At 47.2% G+C, this 19,874-nt stretch overlaps 2 protein-coding genes across 2 annotated transcripts; one reads left to right on the plus strand and one right to left on the minus strand.

Annotated features, from left to right (window-relative positions):
• The first annotated feature begins 1,384 nt into the window (after positions 1–1,384).
• On the plus strand, positions 1,385–13,724 carry LOC120896830. The gene is made up of 2 exons (XM_040301295.1): positions 1,385–2,019; positions 12,792–13,724. Exon 2 carries the CDS (start codon positions 12,969–12,971, stop codon positions 13,200–13,202), a length of 234 nt encoding a protein of 77 aa, XP_040157229.1. The 5' UTR covers positions 1,385–2,019; positions 12,792–12,968; the 3' UTR covers positions 13,203–13,724.
• Positions 13,725–17,863: 4,139 nt separating this feature from the next.
• On the minus strand, positions 17,864–19,673 carry LOC120896502 (WD40 repeat-containing protein SMU1). The gene is made up of 2 exons (XM_040300676.1): positions 19,557–19,673; positions 17,864–19,485 (listed from the first exon to the last, which is right to left on the minus strand). Exons 1-2 carry the CDS (start codon positions 19,580–19,582, stop codon positions 17,982–17,984), a joined length of 1,530 nt encoding a protein of 509 aa, XP_040156610.1. The 5' UTR covers positions 19,583–19,673; the 3' UTR covers positions 17,864–17,981.
• Between the last annotated feature and the right edge of the window lie 201 nt (positions 19,674–19,874).

The following is a 19,874-nucleotide window of genomic DNA, read 5'->3' on the forward strand; positions in this document are numbered from 1 at the left end:
GTTCCCTTCCTTGTTTGATGTTGTATCACCGTATCTGCTGCATCCATCCCGATGTAGTCCTGTTCGCTGAATGGAGGGGCAATAGCAATTAATATCACAAAACTGTCATATGAATTCATGGACGCAGGAGCTAGCATTTGCGTGGAAGAACTAATAACGTCACTATGAAACGCATTTCTGTGCCCCCATAAAAGCATCGACATCACTTATACGACTGTGCTCATTGGCGTGTGATACGAGTTCGACAGTATGCTGCCACGAAGAGTTTAATTATTGCGAGAAGACATTCAAGGCCATCATAAACACGATGCTTATGTCGTTCTCAAAACTATAAAATCCCATCGTCATTTGTTCGGTATGGGAGCCCATCATCACGGCTGCTATCTGCTGCTCTTACCGGAGAAGCCTCATTTAATGCAGTTTCTCTTTATTTTCTTGCTGTTGTTATCGCCCAAAATTAATTTGTATGTGGCTGAAGACGGATATCGATTAAATTAAATGTATACAATAGAGCTAAATGCTAATGTAAATAGTGAGAAGCTATCTTACTAACGTAAACTACTTAAACTCGCTTACCCGCTGCGTACTTTAAATCTAATTGGAACGATTTGCCAGTTCCCTCTAACTCCTCAGCGACATTAAAAATCCAATGAGCTATACACACCCGCATTGAGTAACGAACCAGACAACCTGTTGGTCGTCGCCGAACCAATTGTTTACCGTAGTCGGCATTAAAGAGCATAGCCGCCGATTAAATGTCGTTTATGAGCCGTTTGCTTTGCTGGTCCTGGTTGGTTTTTCTCCTCCCGCTCCAATAGCTTCCTTCCATGGCCCGCCCCCGACCGCCACCGCAGGGACGCACGGAGCAAGTGTCATAGCAAATAAGTAATGGCGCGAAACGAAACAAACGGCAGCTCCACGCATGGTGAGTAGTTCAGTGGGAGTGCATGGAGGGTAGAGCAAGAGCACGAAACGGAGAGTACAATGAAAGTGAGAGTAAGAGAGCGAGTTTCGAAGATGGTGGTGGTCGCAAAATGGTTCCGTTCGCGAGATTTCTTTATTTGATTCCATTCAAAGTGGTTCTGTATCATAATCGGCATGATCTTCGTTCGCCCCAATACAAACAAGTTTAGGTCTTATCTCTGATAAGAAAAATTCCAGTTTTGAATAGAATTCCAATGGTTCCCGATAATATCCGCCCTACCAAAATGGAATGCTGATAGAGCTTGGAGCTCCGAACACAGCTTCTACTCGAAGCGTACCATCCCTAATAGCTGAGTGTTTGAAGAAGAGAGCCAAGATACACGCGGAGAGAGCCGTTCTCCGGCATTGTTGTTGATGTATCCATATCGACCACGGCCAACTATAGATACAGTCAGTTTCCTTCTGACGGTCTGTGAGTGCGCATCCCGTTACCGAGGCCGTACCGTCGTTCTGCCCAGTCTCGTCTCGCCCAAAGCGAACTAGTGTTCGTACTATTGCGTGAAAGTGTCCTCGCAACAAGCAACAAGTGTACACAGTCGGCGCACAGAAACCATCCCCTAGCTGGTGCCGCAAGCATTTCATTTTCATTTTCTGCTACTAAGGCTAATGAATTAAATGCAACCAGCTGGGAAAGTGTTCGTCATTGGGCAGGGAACGCAGTCGCTCGTTAGGGTACCGTGCAACTTCCGTGCGGGTGATATCATCATGTAAAATTCGTTCGAAACGGTGTGTTGACCGTGGTACAAGGGAACACGGTGATCCCACGTACATCCATTAAAACGTTACCCAAACTGCCCGATTTGGATGTGTGTTCGTTTGACGTTCTTGGGAAAAGCAGTGATACAGACAACACAGTCCACTCCAACCATCGAAAAGGGAGTGCAATTCTCGCGAAGGTGGAACAATTCACCCCACAGCACGATAGATTTTGATTAATGGGCCACCGTTCAATAGAAGCCAGCAACACCCATCACAGCGTTTAAGTGGAAGAGACAACGAACCGACAACGGGCGGTGATAAAGATGAAATAATTTGGTGAGTAACATGGTCGTCCATTGCTCGAAACCTTTGGTGCCATTGGAAGTGGTGCCTTGGATAGTAATCAACAGCGGCAGCACCACCATCACCATCACAGTAACCTTCTGCTTTGAGCAGCGCTGAGTGTGAGACAGGAAGACAATAGCACAAGGTGAGGTGCTGTAATTGAAGTCAACTTCATTTACAGCGTCTCCGGCACAGCTTCACTTTCGGCCCTGGTGTGGGAAATTCGTTGTTCGATCGAAATGCGCTTCTAAAATTAACATTTTAAAACCGTTGCACCACCCTGGGAACACACCGAGCGAGCATGCCGAAACACTTGAGGACGATGATAGAGATGCGAAAGGTTAATAGACACATTATCATTCCGTCCAGTACCCCCCTCCCTTCTCCTCCCCTCAGGACGTAGTGTTGTTTGCGCCGCGTGAGCGTTGAAGCGTGTTTTGAAAATTATCTCCAACACCGCGCTGACGCCGGTCGGCGAACAAAAAAGGACCAGGCTGCTCCATCGCTGCCGCACGTGCATGCGCTGGAGGAAGCAGGGAAAAGCCCCAAAAGGGCGCGAAACAGAACGATTTCGCGCGCGTAATAAATGTCTCGCGCAGCGTTGATGGCAGATGATTGACGTTTGGTAGATTGTTTCATTAGTTTGGGATCCATTCGACGCGCGTGCTGTTGTTGTCAGTGTGTGTGTGTATGTGTGTTTTCCTCGAATGATTTAGAGTGGATTTTAGGGGAATCAATGAATAGATGTCATTCTATGTTTAGAAAAAAAAACCCTTGAAAAATGTACATGGAGTACATGTCTGACCCCAACAACAACAGCAAAAAAGCCGCATAATCCCATTCAATATTACTGTCAGTTGAATTTTCCCCCCCAAAAAACGAAGATTCAATTTCAAACGTGAAGGAATTTGATTAGATTTGTTTTCCCGAAATGACAATTTTGCAACACACTTCCCCCACTTTTCCATCCCATCGAACGACGCTCAGGCTAATCTTGCGTTAACCTGCGTATTTCTCCTACATGTCTCCTACATGTGTGTATGTGTGTTTACCGACCCGAGGCAAAGGCCAAGCGAACGAGCCACGGTCACGGATACAACAGAAACCTCCGCCCCCCCCTTCATCTCCAGACTATACAAGCGTGGCTAAACGTCCCACCTGTGGGTGATTTGATAAATTGCCTCGGCAAGCCTTCTCCACACGCACACTCTCACGCCTCACACCGTTTACGTAAAAAAACGGCGCGTCTCAGTTTAGCTTGAGCGCGCGTAATCCAATCACGTCCATGGCTCTAAATTCCATCCACAAGCAGAGACACGGCCCACGGTGGAATGGGGCTAAGGAAGGTACAAAAAAGGCCTTCCCTTCGCACCGATCCACCAGCCTGACCGGATGCAGCCACCATTCCGCCACTTCCGGCGAGGGGTTTGAATAAAGAAGCTTCCACCATCATTCCACCTGGTTACGCGCGTACGCGGCCAGTTACAAGCAAGTGCCAATTCACAGCGAACTGTTCGATAATCTTCGGCCACAATCCGTTTAATGCGTTCCTGCTCTGCGTGTCTTTGAGCTCATGAGCTCCTATTATAATCATTATTGCTCGGGCAGCAGCAAAATCGAAACGAAACGACCGTAATTCCTCACGTTAATCGAATGGTTTAGAGCGTTGTTTTAACGACCCCCTCTTCTGGATGATGACTGGCAGTAAAACATCATTCAAATGATTGCAGTATGGTGATGTTTATTGTACTTTATGGATTTAGTTTATGTTTCTAGCGAAGCTAAACGATCATATTAATTATCAAAGCTCCAGCAAAACAGTCTTGAAGCTCGGGAAAACCCAGTAAACGAACGCATTTTTCCGAAACATACACACCCAAAGCTAAACACTTCAAAGCAACTCCTCTCGCTAGCTTCTCCGTAGTGCACCGTTCGCTTGTCATTGGAGCATTTTCTTTCGCACAGCTTTTCGTCTTTTACGATGGAGATCCCTTGTTCACGTAGAGTCCTGTTTCGGACGCGTCGGATGTGTGGACGTGCATATCTTCGGTTCTATTTTCACTACGCCGGAAGGTTTGGGGCTCCTGCTGTGACTAGGGATTCGACAGCCGATCGGCACACATACAATCCTACCTATGCGGAACCTGATTTCCGGCAGGGAACAATTTGCCATTTCACTCCCCCCTTTCCACTGCTACCACTGGGGGGTTTTTTTTTTTTCGTTGTTGTCCAAAGTCAAAGACCGTGGACGAATAAAAGAGGTTAGCATAATGTGCACCCGAGCACGAGCGTAGATGTATGTATCGCAAAGCAATCCCAGTTGGCAATCTCACGCAAACGGCTCGTTACGTTCCGCTCGTTACGGTAGCCAATACAGCGCGCGATGCTGTCGGTATCGCTGCGAACTAAAAAGACCAATTTGACGGTATCGTAAATTGAGTTGTGCCACGGAAAAACAATACACTAACGCGGACAGCACAACGAACAGTATACCGACCGGTGGAATGGTCGCTACACGTTGAAGGGAGCTTCTCTTCGAGAATGAAATTGGATTCGCGTTGTATTGATGCGCTGCGGATGGGTTGGTTGCGAAGAATAGGGAGCATAAGTAGGCGAGCGGGCTGGTTGGTTTCATCTTGTTCCATTCTCACGGCTACACGGGCGCTTCTGCTGCTGTTTTGTTGCTAGCAACTGATGGGTGTTTTTTGCGTCCCTTCTTCGCCAGTTGTGATTTGGGATTGAGGTTTTGGGTTGCGGTTGGGGTTTGGTCTTGTACAATTGTTTTCTTTCCTTTTTCTTTGGTACGATTTCTTTGGGTTTTCTTCGGAAGCGAACGTGGAAACGCGTTGATGAGAAAAAGCGTTCACTTTCTGGATCATTAACGCGCGTTCGTTACACAGTGGTGCAAACAGAGAGACAGAAACGTTTCTAGATTCGATAAATATTTCTTCTATATTGTTTGCGACAAGAAGAAGTCAACCATTGGAGCAGATGCTCCTGTGCCAGATGGTTCCGGTGCTAAAGAAGTCGGTACATCAGCGATCGTCAATCTTTGTCGGATGTTTAAATCAAACCCTTCCTTTTTTGTTTGTAGCACTGATTGCTGGGAAAAGTCTTTCAAAGTTTTTTGGGTGATACTTCAGGAATTAAATTACATTTTTTTATCCAGATTTTAGCACTTTTACTCTTCCACAACATGACCACCACATTCCCAGTGTGCACAGTAATGGCAAACAGGAGCATATTGCCCGAGCAAGTTAACGATCATCCTGGGGAATGGGAAAATGGGAAGAGCCGAATACAGCAGGATGCTGAATTACTTATTCCGCCACGGCAAACGCTCAATCAGAAGATGTTTTCGATGCTGCCGTTTTAGTGGAAAATTTCTTTCAGACATTCCGGCCTGGCTGTCCCATCCGCTCTCTCCGCTCCCCCCCACAAATGGACTCAGAACCATTCCTGCGAAAAAGGATACCATATTTGCGGGATGGAACGGACATTATTCCAACCATATGCACACATTCTCAGCATACTCGGGCAGCATTTTGTGAGGATTTTGTTTACTACACAGTGTGCTTTTTAGCAGCTATAAACGATTCACCTGTAGGCCGGGTGAATTGTTGCCTTCTTTTGTACAGTGGACACCATTCCAACTTTCAGAAGGTTCAGAGTCAAACATTTTTGAGAATTCCAAAAACAGAACCGAACGATAAAAATACGAAGAAGAAGCAATGTCACTCAACCGTTCAAAAAAGGTTCGCGCAGTGCAAGAATTCTTCTTTCTGATGTCTATCAGCAAACTGAGGTGTGCGTCCGGTGGTTGTTTGAATTCATTTTCACCGTCTTCTTTCAAGGCTACAACATCGTCCGTTTCATTTGGTTTTAAATGGAAAAGATATATAGATGAACCGCTGCCAGGCTAACCTTTAACATTTGGCCAAGCATTGCTGGTCAGATAAACTGAAATTCGAGCCTTTTCTATATAAAACATCAAACCATTCCCATCCGAAACTGTTTACTGGCCGTGTGAGCATTGAATAATGTAACGCCAGGGCGCACTGTACCTGGAAACTGGAAAGTTTCGCTTCGCTCAAACAATCGGAACTGATGATTGTAAAACTTTGTTTGTGGAGAAACAAAAAACAAAAACTCATGCAAAAGAAGCACTAAACGATTGCTCCCAACTGAGGGTGTGTAAGGGATGGTAGCCTGCGCCGGGAGATTCCTTCGCTCTTGTAATGAACGGGAAGTCCGGGGAAGGAGCTCCGATCAATTTTCGAATTTCTCTTCGAGACGGCATTGAAGGACCGGATCGGAAGGAATGCAACGATCAGAGTGATTACTTTCCCACAACAACAGCAGCAGCAGCAGCGGAGGAAGTTGCGCGTTCTAGCTGCCTTCCCGGAAAAGCTAACCACGCGACAGTGACTAAAGCGAGTGGAAGTTTGTTTGCACCATTTTGCAAAACAAGCGCGCTTCGATACGCGCCGTGCCGCATTTAATGGTGCTTGGTTAAAGTTTACAGACCCGTCCCATCGACATGATCGATGTTGGTGGCCGTTTTCTAGCGGGCCCAACCTCTCTTGAGCGAACGCTTATTGATGTCATCATTTTCCGAACCACGCTGAAGTACTCCCGTGGGGATTTTGCGATCACAGCGAAAGCGCGCTCCCGTGGGATTCTTTAACTTTGGGCTGCTTTTCTTCACCCACTCGAGGCTGGAGACGTGACGTGATGTCATGGTAGAGTTGTTTCAAAGAATGGGAACGAACAGCACCTAATCACATTACACAAACGCCCGATTGCTGTTGGTGTTGTTGTTGTTTCTCTCTCTCTCTTTCTCACACACACTCCTTTTGGAATTGTACTCAAAACGTCTCTGCGCAGGGTAAAAGTGGATTTTACGAAAACTTTACTGTCTAGTGGGAAAATCAATCATAAATCGCTGCCTTACTGGGAAACAAATACAGAAAACAACAGCGCACCGATGGATAAACACACAATTCAATTGAACAGTGCTCGTTCCACCTGGTTGAGCATTGTTCCCTTTCGCCGCTGCTTTGTTTGCGAATTTTCCACCCAATTCTGTCTGTCAGCCAATATACGCACACACCACTCGAGCAATGCTTTTGGCATGAAGAAATAACATAATTGTCTTCGGCAGTCGGTAGGGCCCTCCGTGCCATGGAATGGAGCGATGGTTTGAAGGAGTTAAATATAAAAATGCTTATGGCTGTACTGGGAAAACCAGCAAACACCAGACGCTTTTCCGCCGGAAATGATGGGAAATTCGAACAACAAACAAAGCAACTTGATGCCGATGGGGGAGAGGTGCTATTTACCGACTAGCAAGAAATTTGATGGAAATTTTGGCACAGCAGCATAGCAATAATTACCTTCCGCTGGAATTGATTAGCTGAGCACTTTGTGATTGATCATGAAGTCAAACAAATGCATTAATTAAAAAATGTGTGCAATGCATGCAGAGAGCAGCGATGAAAAGCGTTGGCTCAATCACTGCCAAAGGGCGATTGTGAATAACGGCAATGAACTTGTATGGGCATGACGAAAAAAGACAAAAAAAAGCACACTGTTTTATTAAAATGAGCGACCTTTTTCCATGAATCGTTAAAATGGTTCAGCCGAACGGCTTTGCACTCGCCACTTAGCAGATTAGGAAATTTTTCATAATTTGCTACACCGTGCTGGACGACGCCGGTGGTGCTTTAGGGAAAGGTGGGTGCTTTTGCTTTCTGCACACCACTGGGGAACCGTTTCTTTCGGCACTAATTAATCATTCATTTGCCGAAGAGTTTCTCAATACAGATTGCTCTCATTAGCAACAACATGCACGTGCTTGTGAAAGTGAACAACAGCCGGCTATAATGGTAGGACTTCCGGCTCTTCTGATCCGTGCTGAAGAAGCCCGCTGCATGAAAGTTTGTACGGTGAGGTCTGTGCAATGAAAAGGAATCCAAAAAAGCTTCCGCGTGCGTATATTTTTTTTCCAAACCCTCACGTCCGTTTTTGACTGATTTTTAAGCATCGATGAGTGAAAACCTAAACAAGAATCTGTACAACTTACAGTGACTGCGCTGGAAGGAAAATAATTCATTTCGCTTTCGCTTTGATGCCAGGTAGCATCATTAAGACTGCGGTGTAATCTCACCTATTCCCCTATTCCAAAATCAATACCTATCGCAAACCGTACATCACATCCCCCAAGCCCCAATCCCTAATCCATCCTGATTAGCTGTCCTGTGTGACTGTGGCGACCGAGCGGTCATGGTTACCGACGCAAGGCCGATCGGCTAATGCGTATCCTTTTACACAGCGTTCCCGCTTTTTGGGTGTGTGTGTGTGTGTGTTTTCTGCACTTTCCGATTGTGTCGTTAGCGGGCGATTGGTTGGGGCATGGTTTTCGGTATGATTATTAAATTTCTGTTTGTTTTCGTTTGGAAACATCTCGACCGAAAGACAAGACGAAGGACGACATTGGAGATGGTGGGTTACGTTTCTGTGTGATTGATTATGCTATTAGGCATGGTATGACAGCGTTCAAGAGACGGCATAAGGAGAGAGAGAGAGAGAGAGAAAGAGAGAAAGAGAGAGAAAGAAATAGAGACATGTGCCATATGAAGATAATTCAGATAAATAAATAATGAGCTTTACTCATTAATTGAACCTATCTTGATCCGACCCGACCCGAACTCGCCGCACCAACGGGTCGAAGTCGCTTATGCTTTCTCGCACCTACTGATCTATCGGGTCGACCCGAACTCGCTGCACCCTCGGGTCAAACTGAACCTACTGTGGCCCGACCTGACTCGAACTCGCTGCACCAACGGGTCGGAGTCGCTTATGCTTTCACGCACCTACCGGAGTCGTTGCACCCACTGAACCTACTTGTACCTTTCGGGTTGACCCGAACGACTCCGGGTCGCTTACGGATGGCTCCGACCCGATAGGTTCGGGTCGACCCGCCCATCACTAGTTCTTACTTGTAAATGTTGAAGGGAATAAAACGGCACTTGCCAGCATGCAAACTCATCCCGTCGACAGAGCTTCTGAGAGTTCCGTGCCCTTTGCTTCCTTTACGACGCCCTCCAACAATATTTGCGCCAATTTTGAGACCATCGCTCGCCAATCAATTCCAATTTAAAACCCCATTTGCGCACTACTCACCACCGTCAGAGCATTTGCACCGATTGACGCTTAATCATGGTGCAATTCTGCCATAGGCTGCAATCGGCACTTCTCAATTTCCAACCCGTGCGCAGCTTCTTCGAATTTTGCATTTCTTGAATGCTGTTTTTGCTTCACATTCAACTGAGTTCGAAAAAAAGGGCCCCCGGAAGCGTAATTCCGTGACGAAATCGGTTCCAATTGATTCAAATCGAACAGTGAAACACCAATCAGTCATCTGCTCTCCCTAAGGGCTTGCAGTCAATGTGTTGGGGCGTATTACAAACGCCTATTGCTTACGAAGAAAACCCACCGGCTGCAGTGCTGGAAAGCCATTCATAAGTTGTGCACGGTTCGTTTGCCTAATGCCGATTGTGCCGCCGTTGCTGTCGGCTTTAATCAGTGACGCCATTCAGCGCCATTTAGTTCGTGGAATTCATTTCCTACGTTTTTCCCGTCTTACATTCCTAATTGAAGAAACCCCTGTGTATCGCTTGTACATACTGACGACGGCAATCGATGGCTGAAATACTCTTTTTTTATGCACCTTTTATCCGCTGCACACTTCACTCTGGGCACAGGGTCGGGTCCATGGCAGAGGAACCCTCTCGGAAAAGAGATTAAGGTTTTTCGTAAAACGTTTGCTACCGATTTAGAAGAAGGTAGTGGAAAACAAAAGATTATTCAATGTGGACAGGAGGCAGTGGTTTTTTGTCTTAAAGTGTTTTATATTTTAAAGAGAGGCTGCTTTCTTCATCCTTTAATTGAATCAGCACAAAAACCCATCTCCCGAGGTTCTGTTTGGAGCTTCACTTAAAATGCCATTCAGCACAGCTGTACAACAACAAAAAAGCACACTGTGTATACATGGAGCACTTGCTTAACAATACCTTTTTTATTATTTGATTCGAAAAGTAATGACAAAAAGCACTTCACCGAGATGTTCCGCTTGGATGGAGGGAAAGTTGTTTCACCTTTATGTGGACACAATTTACGACCGTTGTCATCCATGTGTCCGGTGTTTGGGGAGATCGAGCAACAACAGCAACCAAAAAAAAACTCCAACCCTCGGTGCGGATTTCATTTATAATTCATTCCAATTCGAACAGCAACCAAATCTCTCCGATGGCACATTGGGCACGCCGTGTCAGTGCACCGGGGGGGGCGAGAGCACCGGAACGACCTTCGCGTAGATCATCTTTTGTCCATGGAAACGCATAAATATTTCAGGCGTTGTTGCCATCAATTCGACCAGAGGAGACCGAAACCGAGCGACACACTCCAGGCAAGAAAGGCAATCTATTTCCAGCTAGCTGTTGGTGCGTGGAAGTGAAGACGGAGCAGCAGCAGCAGCAGCGGTAGCGTCTCGTTTTACGTTAAATTTAATTTTACCGAAATTAAAATACAGCCTGTCCCTTATTTGCAGCTTGTTTAAAGCTAGCGACAATATCCGGCCCCGGAACGAGCCTCATTTTCATAACATAAACAGTGTACATTGCTGCGCAAGCAACAAATGCGGCCGGCGGGCTAAATCATTAGCCCAACGGTGTGCTCACAGGAAAAGGCTCACTCCTCCACTGTCAAGGCTGTTGTATGGCCGGCAGGGCGCAAAGAAATGGTACCGTATGGCCGCTCCCGAAAACATACCCCCCCCTCCCCCCCATGTTAGCACAGCTTGTTGCAAATGTTTTGCCGTCGCTCCGAGTGCCTGGGAGCGATTGTTCAAGCGTCAGTGCCCTTTGTAGTTCTGTTGAGCTGTTGAGCGAATGAACTGGCGGCGGCTGGGGAAAAAAGGCAAAAGTAACAGCAACCAGCGAGCGTCGGAAAGCTCCAGTGCTGCTGGAAAGCTCCCAACCTCCCATTTAACCCCCATAGTCCCTCCTGCATAGTCCCGCGCCCGACCGGGAGCGTCGACACGCGCCGTACCCCAGCGGCGTTGCGTTCGTTTGAGCAGAAAAAGGATTTAGTCTACCTTTTAATTAATATCCTTTTGCCGCTGCTGATACGATCAACCTGTGTTCTGCCGAAGGCAGGGGAAATGCCGAACCTCTGTACGCCTTTGTTTAGGTGTATGTGTGTGTGTGTGTGTGTGTGTGTGTGTGCGTGTGTGTGAGTGTTAAAATATATCCACACAAATTGAATGTTACGCAATAAGTAATTAAAAAACTTCTTCACCCACCGGTCCTTGACGAAACCTTATCGGCCTAGAACCAGCCCATCAAGCGTCTCTCTTCTTCCAGCCCTCTCTCTCTCCCTCTCGCTCTCGTTATCCATCGTTTCCTCCAACGGGGTTTGTGTGTCATTACACTCAAATTGATGCTGATCCTTGTTCTTGCATAATAAGCCCCTAGTCCCTTGCAAAGTCGCTTTACACTGGAACTTTCGTTCGACGAACGTGCGAGGCCAAACGGCAAAATCCTTTCATTTATATCATTTCCAAAGGTTTCGATGATACTCCCACTTCCAAGCAAACAAACAAACACATCCACACGCCAACTGGGATGGTTTCTACTGTCACACATATTCATTTTCTGCTTCTCTCTTTCTCTCTCACACACACACACATACACTCACAATGCATGCTAATATATGCAGAAAGTCCCATTCCCTTGTGGGGAGGAGCGTTGAAACCACAAATCGTGCAACCGTACCACAACTCGGCACCTGATCGGTGGATGAAGAGAGAGGAGAAGCAAAACGCCGGTAAACTTTACCATTTAAACGCATTTCATTTATTTTGTAATTCCACTTCAAACTCTAAACAATCTTTGAGTAAACAATTTGAGCGCTTGCCAAACACACACACAGTCGGTTCGGAAACACAAACACTGGCACCATGGTACACGCGCGCAAACCGCCCGGCTTCGGAAGCGATTGGCATGCGAAAAGGTACTTCAAATTTGGCCAGATTTTTTCTCTCTCTCTTATACTTGATTTTAAGTGCTAGTACACAAAATAAAAAAAACTGTTTGTTGCTTTTGCTACACATCCATCAGCACATCATTTCCACCCGGGTAAGATGATTTATTTTCAACAGGCGTCCGTCCAGGCGCCTCCATCCTGACGTACACACCTGAGAAGAGTAGGATTTAAAACGGGGGTTTTGGTAGTGTGTGTGTTGCCCCCTTTCTGCAACGCAATCAGCACGCTCATTAGCGTGCTTTCACCTTCAAACAGGGGGAAGGGGTGGGGGAGGGTACATTCTTTTTGCGGCAAAATCAATCGGTACGCGCAACGGTGTGCGCAACGGTGTTCGAGCACGTGCCCGACCGAAATGAAGCGCATTGTTCACGCTACAATCTTGCACCTTTGCTCGGTCGGTGTATGTGTGTCTGTGTGTTTATTCTTCTTCGACTGTAAAATTGAGTATGCAAGGATGAGCAAGTAATAAATGCTCAATGGTTGGAAATGGCTGCCACTGACACGTGTTACGTGCAGCTTCGTTCCTGAGCTGACCACACCACCATTGTGTGCGGTTGTTGAGGTTTACTGACCCGTTCATATCATGTTCAGCTTTTAAACGTATTTTATGTAATTTGTAACTAATATTTAGCTTTCTTCCTTCACCTTACTTTCAGAGAGCTGTATGAGGATAGTATTGTACTGAACGTGTCCGAGGGAAATACACTCTAGCAGCACCATCAACGAACCACCGGTACGACCAGCTGGTTCTACCTCTCGTACCAACAACACACACAGACACACGCCTCCGTTTAAAAGTGGCGCCTAAAACGCACCTAGCAACGCCGCGCGAAATGGAGGGCGAGGTCAGCGTGCTGCTGGTCATTACCGTGATCATCGGCACGATCCTGATGACCTCGCTGCTGGCCTGCTACATCTGCGTGTTCCGGCAGCTGTGCTGCTCGCGCGATATGGACCTCGACCGGAGCTACAGTACGCGCGGCTCGAAGCGCACGTTGCGCGACAGCACCAACCTGGCGGAGATCACCAACATCACCAGCCAGCAGACGGAGATCGAGAAGGTTTAGCTAAGGGCGGGCGAAGAGGCCATCACTTCGCTCTAGAACTTCGCCCGCCAGACAGAGCCTTCGACTGAAACCAACCGAAAAAAAACCATGATTTCACGTCACACGTTGGCTGTGTTGTACATGTAGATCATCTTGTAAATAGTGCTTCTCACATCCGGCCTTTCCCTCCCTTCCATCCCCCTCCACGTGTACCACATCTCTGTAAGACCCGTCCGTAGTAGCTACGTTTAAGAAGTTCCCAAGACGAGATTGTTTCTTTGAAGGGATGCGATGGAACCAAAATTCTAGTCAGTATTAGTTAGCTCTTCCGTCTGTGCAATGAAATTAAACTTCCAATGATCCGAAGAATAAACAGCAAAGTTTCTGTTGTGTGTAACTTGTACAAAAACGAATGCTCCACAATCGGTCGATGTTTGTATACGTGTGAATTCGTGCATGTTGGTGTGTGTTTTTATAGTTCTAGCAAGCAAACACTGTAAAGGTCACTGTAAAGGCAAATAAACATGTTAAAATGTATCTGTTTTAAAGTAATTGAGTATGAAGTTGATTAATATTTCTGACTATGAATAGCTTCCACGAACAATTCCGCTTATCGTTTCTTCAGCAGCGTTGTTCCGGCGCCATCACTAATGCGGTGGATTATGTTCCGCCGAAAATTACCATCGTTGGGCAAACATTTGCTCACTTTGTCGGCCGAAGCTCGGAAGATAGATAAAACGATTCGTGCGATTAAATCTTCCTACCGTTGCCGGTTGCGGTATGAAATTACGCAGCGTTGTAAACACTAACTACGACTTACGGTAGCATCAGAATTGGTTGAATTGGTTGGCCTAATTCTCACCATTCCGCATACGCTTGCAGTAAGGGGTGTTGGTGTTTTACGTGTATTTATTTCCGAGAAAATTGTTTCCTTATTCCGAGCTTTACAAGCCTGAGCAACAAAACCGCAACGTTTCGGCGTGTCGTAATCAATACGCCTGCTTCCGCAAGTAAAACCGGGATCTGCCCGGGATCGAGCTATGATGACCTGTCCAAACCGTACGTTACCGACGCACCTATGATGTCGGTCGGTTGGAGCTGTTTTCCCACTGCTGCTGACACACGCATCAGCATCCCAAAACGGAAGAGGCAAGCAGTAAGCTTCCCCTGAGCTCTCCCCTGAGGGGGGAGAGGACCTTCTTTCACTCAACCAAAAACTGCCCCTGGCTTAGCAGATTAGAACGAACTGTGGTGGTGATGGAGGATGCGAAGGCATCCATAAATCCACAACAAACATCGTCGTACAGGTGATACGACTCGGTACGGCCAAAAGGGAATTGCTGCACAGAGGGAAAAGCTTACCCTCTGTCGGTTGGCAGCCCCCACACAGTTACGTCCGTCAAGCAAACCTTCTGCTATTTCTTTTTTTGTTTTTCACAAAACGACTTTATCAAACACTTACAAGCCAAAGAGAAAGTAACAACAAAACACAGAGCAATGTATTGTGTTCCAAATTTTATCGTTATCGTTCTTCCACGTACTGGTTTAGGGACGTTCGATTCATTCAAGCGTTATCCTAGGGCCTACATAGTACGCGCCCATTCCATTCCTAATAATGGTAACATTATCGCGTCGATTTCCAGCAAATTTAAGCGACCTGATACGCTGAAGTTCTGTGCCTTCACACTGCAAAATAAAATGAATTTTGAAAGAACATGGAACAATACCGAGAAGTGCAAATTCTTGCCGAGTTTACAGAATCGAACGACGTGCGACAGTATGATATGGCGCATGGCGTAAGAATGAATTTGCAGCGCGATATCGTGACTCAACAGAGCAGTTATGACCATTAGGAAATCGGACACGCATAAACCTTCCATCACGCCCCGTTTTGGATTAAAATGAATTCAATTTCATTACCAAGAGGCTACAAAAATGTCTCACGTTGCTTCTTCCATCCAACAGGAATTGCAGACATGGAAATTGCGCCCTTGGCGACCTTCCATTTTGGTGGTGTTGGGGATCAAGTTACTTCCGGTGATCTGAGCTCAAACGATCTCAGATGGCATGGTTTGCAGTGTCTGGGTACACCTGAAGTGATATTCGCATACTATCAAACTGAAATTATCTCACGTCTAAGTATTTCCGGCCTTACTTCCCCACGTGGAGGTGAATGTGTGGAAGGATCAATTTTGTTGCCAAAAATATTAACCTACCACCCCATCGTCATCGGTAAGGAGCATCTCGATAAGAGCCAAGAGCCTTAGTAAATTACTCAATTTAATTATCTTCTCCGGTGGCAACGGTTTGGACATCTTCAGGACAACGACTACCGACCACGTGGATGCGAGCTGAGATCGAGTTGAAAGGCACCGGGGGTTCGGCGGAAACCGGAATCGAATGGAATCGAATTATTGATCAAAATTTGCTTTCAATTCGTTGATGTTTATGCGTGTCTGCGTGTGTGTGTGTGTGACTCGGTCCATCATGGAACCGAGGACCACCAACAGGTCGGAAAACCCGCGCCAGTTTGTAACCTATTTTTAGTCAGCAACACTTTTCATAGTACTACTTCTTTGCCCTCCCTCAACAAGCACGACCATCTCTCGATAATTTTCTCTCTATTTCTTTCCTTCTGCCTCTCTCTCTCTCTCTCACTCATTTCCAAAAATTCACGTGGGTGTCCTGGGTGGTAGTCGGCTTTCGGCTTTTTAATCTGGTATTTGATACGAGCGCAATGGGTTAGAGCAAATTCGCACAGCAAAGTGAGGTTCGATTTCACGCGCCAGCGGTTGGTAATCCCACGCTCAATCGCTTCGTAGTTGGCAGTGGCAGTGGCGAGGCGGGGTTTGCTAATTCAATGTACCCGAGCATAAATAAACACCAACCAGCGGTTTGGTCTAATTGACGCCGAACGGGTTTGCGCGAAGAGGGTGAGGGTGAGGGTTCATACCGGCATCGATCAGCTTAGGTAATTGAGACCCACACACACACACACACCCATTAAATCCGAGAAGTAAACTCGTCTGTGAGGTTCCGCACAATTCAATCATGCCGGTTATAGGCAGGTTGATCGGGAATTTCGGGGGGGGGAGAGGAATCGATTCGCTGGAAAGTGGTGGTTAAATTATGTCAATAATTGCCACCTCCCAGCCATGTCACCACATACATTCGAGGGAGTACCGAAATACTTTGGACGATGCCAGCAAATATTCTGTTGCGTCTACGCAAACGACCCAAACGATTCTCGTGGATGCATTCCAGCGCAGAGATGATTGAATAGCGCACCACATTTCATCGTTCGGACTTCAAACACATTTCAATTTCAGACGACGAGCGGCACATGCACACCACACTCCGACACCCTCTCCTGAGCTGGCGAGATCCGTGTGTGTGTCTGTTGTATCCGTACGTGCGACGTGGTTTATTTTAGCACAAACCGATAAACAACGCGCGTCCCTCCACGCCGGTCATCTGTGTTTACAAACCGAGACCTCTTTTTTGTCCGTTTTGCTTGTATGTGGCGGCTTGGGACATGTGTAGCCACGTGGGAAGAGCTGGGAAAGGATTGATACTGTATCGAGCACACGCGTGGAGGTCGGAGTTGCTCTTTGCCAAAGGGATCACAGTTGTATCCGATGTCAATATTGGTTGTTGAAGTACCTCAAAAGCTTAGTTTGATATGCATTTCAAAACAAAACAATTGCCTTGAGCCTTGTGCGACCGTATATCGTTGTCGAAGGATGTGAATGAATGATAAGCTGTCCTTCATACTCACAATATAGCTAGGACTCGGTTGAACATGTTATCAAATTATATTTTACATTGTATTAGAATAGCTTTGGTGTAATTTCCTCGCAGATCCTGCAGGTCACATATGCAGTATAGCATGTTACCTCACCAAGCGATGTGCACCACAGGATCACAGCAGCAAAAAGGGGAAAAACCTTGTTCACAAGAATTAATTAGCCATGGGTTATGATTCAATCAGCTTTTTCAGCCCTCAGTCTCTAAGAATCCGCTGCCAAGAATGACGTCGTCCGTCCGTCCGTACGTAACGCAAACGCGCAAACCACGCGCCACGAGTTGCGAGATCCGCGATGGCGTGAGTATATTTATGGCTGCTGCCTCTTGCAGTGTTACCGCTGTTGCTTGCTTGATTAGGTTCATGCTCGTCGTGGTAATTTCGTTAGTTCGTTGGTCGCAAAACCATTCGCATATTAACTATTGCTCGCCTGCACGTGCGTAAAAGGGTCAGAGCAAATAACTTCTACAAAGACCCCTTTTTTACTTTCACTCAAGCAATTTCATTCCATTGTTTGGAAGTAAAACTATTTTTTGAAGACAATTTCAACCACTTGCTCTAGTAGTTGTTTGACCATTCTGCCGTCACCCGGCTTCTCGGTAGTAGCTGCCACTGGCCTGAATATACCCACTAACTGAATTATTTTTCCAGCTCGAACGGAGGGAGACGGGACCGGTGAAGAAGAAATGCAAACATCATTAGCAGCCCTTTTGTTCGGCGTTAACTATGGCGCCCGAGCAGAGGGTGATAGACCTGTGCATCGTCCTGTAGCAGCGATTTATTATGCATGCCCTTGCGCCTTGGGAGCAGCAGCAGCAGTAGCCCAAACATTTTCTAAGAACGAAATGTTTTCTTTCGTCTAATGCGTACGCTCGCCTTGATGTCACACGGCGTTTGTCCTTTATTGTATGGTAGGCTACTACACAAGCAGCGGCTATCGCGTATTGTTTCACACAACAAACCAACGGATTAATGCCAGCTATTCCCTACCTTCTTTAGGGTTTCCACATCTTCAGCAACCCATCGCACCCGTACGATGCGAGCAGATTCTGATGCGGATGGTGTGTCAGCCCGATGACGTCCTTTTCGTGCACGTTCAGCGTACGCTCCAGCTTGCCCGACGTCACGGAGAAGCAGTACAGCACCAAATCCTCACCGCAGCAGTAAATGAACTCGCCCCGGGGCGATATCGTGGCGCAGATGAAGGCGCCGCCCTCGCGCTTACCGGACGAGAACGAGCGCACGATCTGGCCCTGCATGTTCATGATGACGACCGTGTTCGATCGATTGCACACCACAAAGTGTTCCGGATTCTTTGGCAGTATCAGCACGGAGTTGACCGCCAGGTGCGTACCGAGCGCTTTGAACGTCGAGATGCATTCGGTCGTCTTGAGCGACCACACCTTTACCGTGCCGTCCGATGAGGCGCTCAGCACGTGATGACCGTCGGGCGAAAAGGCGGCCTCATTCACGAACGACGTGTGGCCGCGGAACTCTTTCAGCATTTTGCCCGACTTCAGCCCGTACAGGCGGATCAGATGGTCGAAGGAGGCGGTGAGAATTTGGCTGTTGTCGCGCGAAAAGTGCAAACAGGTGACGCCCTTCGAGTGAGCTTTCTCGAACCGACGCAAACACTGGCCGGTAAGCAGCTTCCACACCTTCACCTGTCCGTCCTGCGAGCCGGTCGCCAGCATTTCCGAGTCGCGCGAGAACGCCATCGACAGGATGGCTTGCTCCATCATCATGAAGTTGTCCTGGGCCTGGTACTTCAAATCCTTACGTATCTTGCCGGTGGTAAAGTTCCACACCTCGATGAAGCCGTCCACACTGCCGGTGACCAGATACTGTCCGTCGGGTGAAAACAGTGCACATTCTACGTGCGACTTTTGGCCGAATTTGATCTGCCGGGCCAGCTGCGTCGGGTACGATTCGTCCTCCTGGTCCCTGATGGCTGCCTTACCGCGGAACAGATCGATCGTTGTACCGGGCGGTAGCAATCCTTGGTGCTGCTGCCATTTCAACGCCTGTCCCAGCAGGGCCAACAGTCTCGACGACGGTACCACGGACACCTCACCGGCCAGTGCCGTCGCAATGGCGGCTCGGCGTTTCTCTTTGCTCGAACCCTCCGGATAAGCTTCCCGCGGATCGAAATACGCACGCTGTAGCATGTTCTCGAGATGGATGTACCGTTCCGCTTCCTGCTGCTTCAGCATTATCATCGGATCCGTCTGGCGCAGCAACGACCGGGCGGCGCCCAGCTCGCGCAGCTCAATCAGCTCCAGCACTATCTGCTCGTACAGATCGATCAGCTTTTTGTCGGGCAGCTTGAGCGACTGGATCGCCTTCAGCACCGTGTCCCAGTGGCCATTGTGAATGTCGGACACGAACCCTTCCACGCTGTCGACCGTGTTGAGCGAAACACCCGTCTCCTCCTGCAGTGTTTGCAGCGTTTTGTGTAGGTTGGACTCCTTCAGGTATTGCTGAATGAGACGGATCACACTGAAAAGGAGGAAGAGCGCACAAATTAGATACCACCCAGCGACACTGTTCACCTGCTTCATGCAACTTACTCGGCGGATTCAATTTCAATAGACATTTTGCAGAATATTCAGGAAAAAACTAGCGGCAGTCCGAAATCGTTTGCTTTCGTCGCGTAGAGCGTTGTTTTGGTACAGCATTTGTTGACAGGCGCAGTGTCAGTGTGTGAGTGTGTGCGTGTGTGTTTGATAAACGATTTAAAACTACTGTACGTGTACTGAGGAATTATGTATTTGAAGTTGTTGATTAGAAATCTTTTAAATACCCTTTTTCTCATTTTGTGGAAATTTGGCTACAGAAACCCTTCCAACAATGTTAAAAATACGATATAATAGAGGTCAACCCAGTTT

Source organism: Anopheles arabiensis, chromosome 2, assembly GCF_016920715.1.
Source record: "Anopheles arabiensis isolate DONGOLA chromosome 2, AaraD3, whole genome shotgun sequence".
Lineage (NCBI taxonomy): Eukaryota > Metazoa > Arthropoda > Insecta > Diptera > Culicidae > Anopheles > Anopheles arabiensis.

What these genes read in the sequence shown, in the direction of transcription:
- LOC120896830 (XM_040301295.1), top strand. Translation starts at nt 12,969, where the DNA reads ATGGAGGGCGAGGTCAGCGTGCTGCTGGTCATTACCGTGATCATCGGC.
- LOC120896502 (XM_040300676.1), bottom strand. Translation starts at nt 19,582, where the DNA reads ATGTCTATTGAAATTGAATCCGCCGA. An exon ending in ATTGAAATTGAATCCGCCGA is followed by an intron (nt 19,486 to 19,556) that starts GTAAGTTGCATG and finishes CCTCCTTTTCAG; the next exon opens with TGTGATCCGTCTCATTCAGC.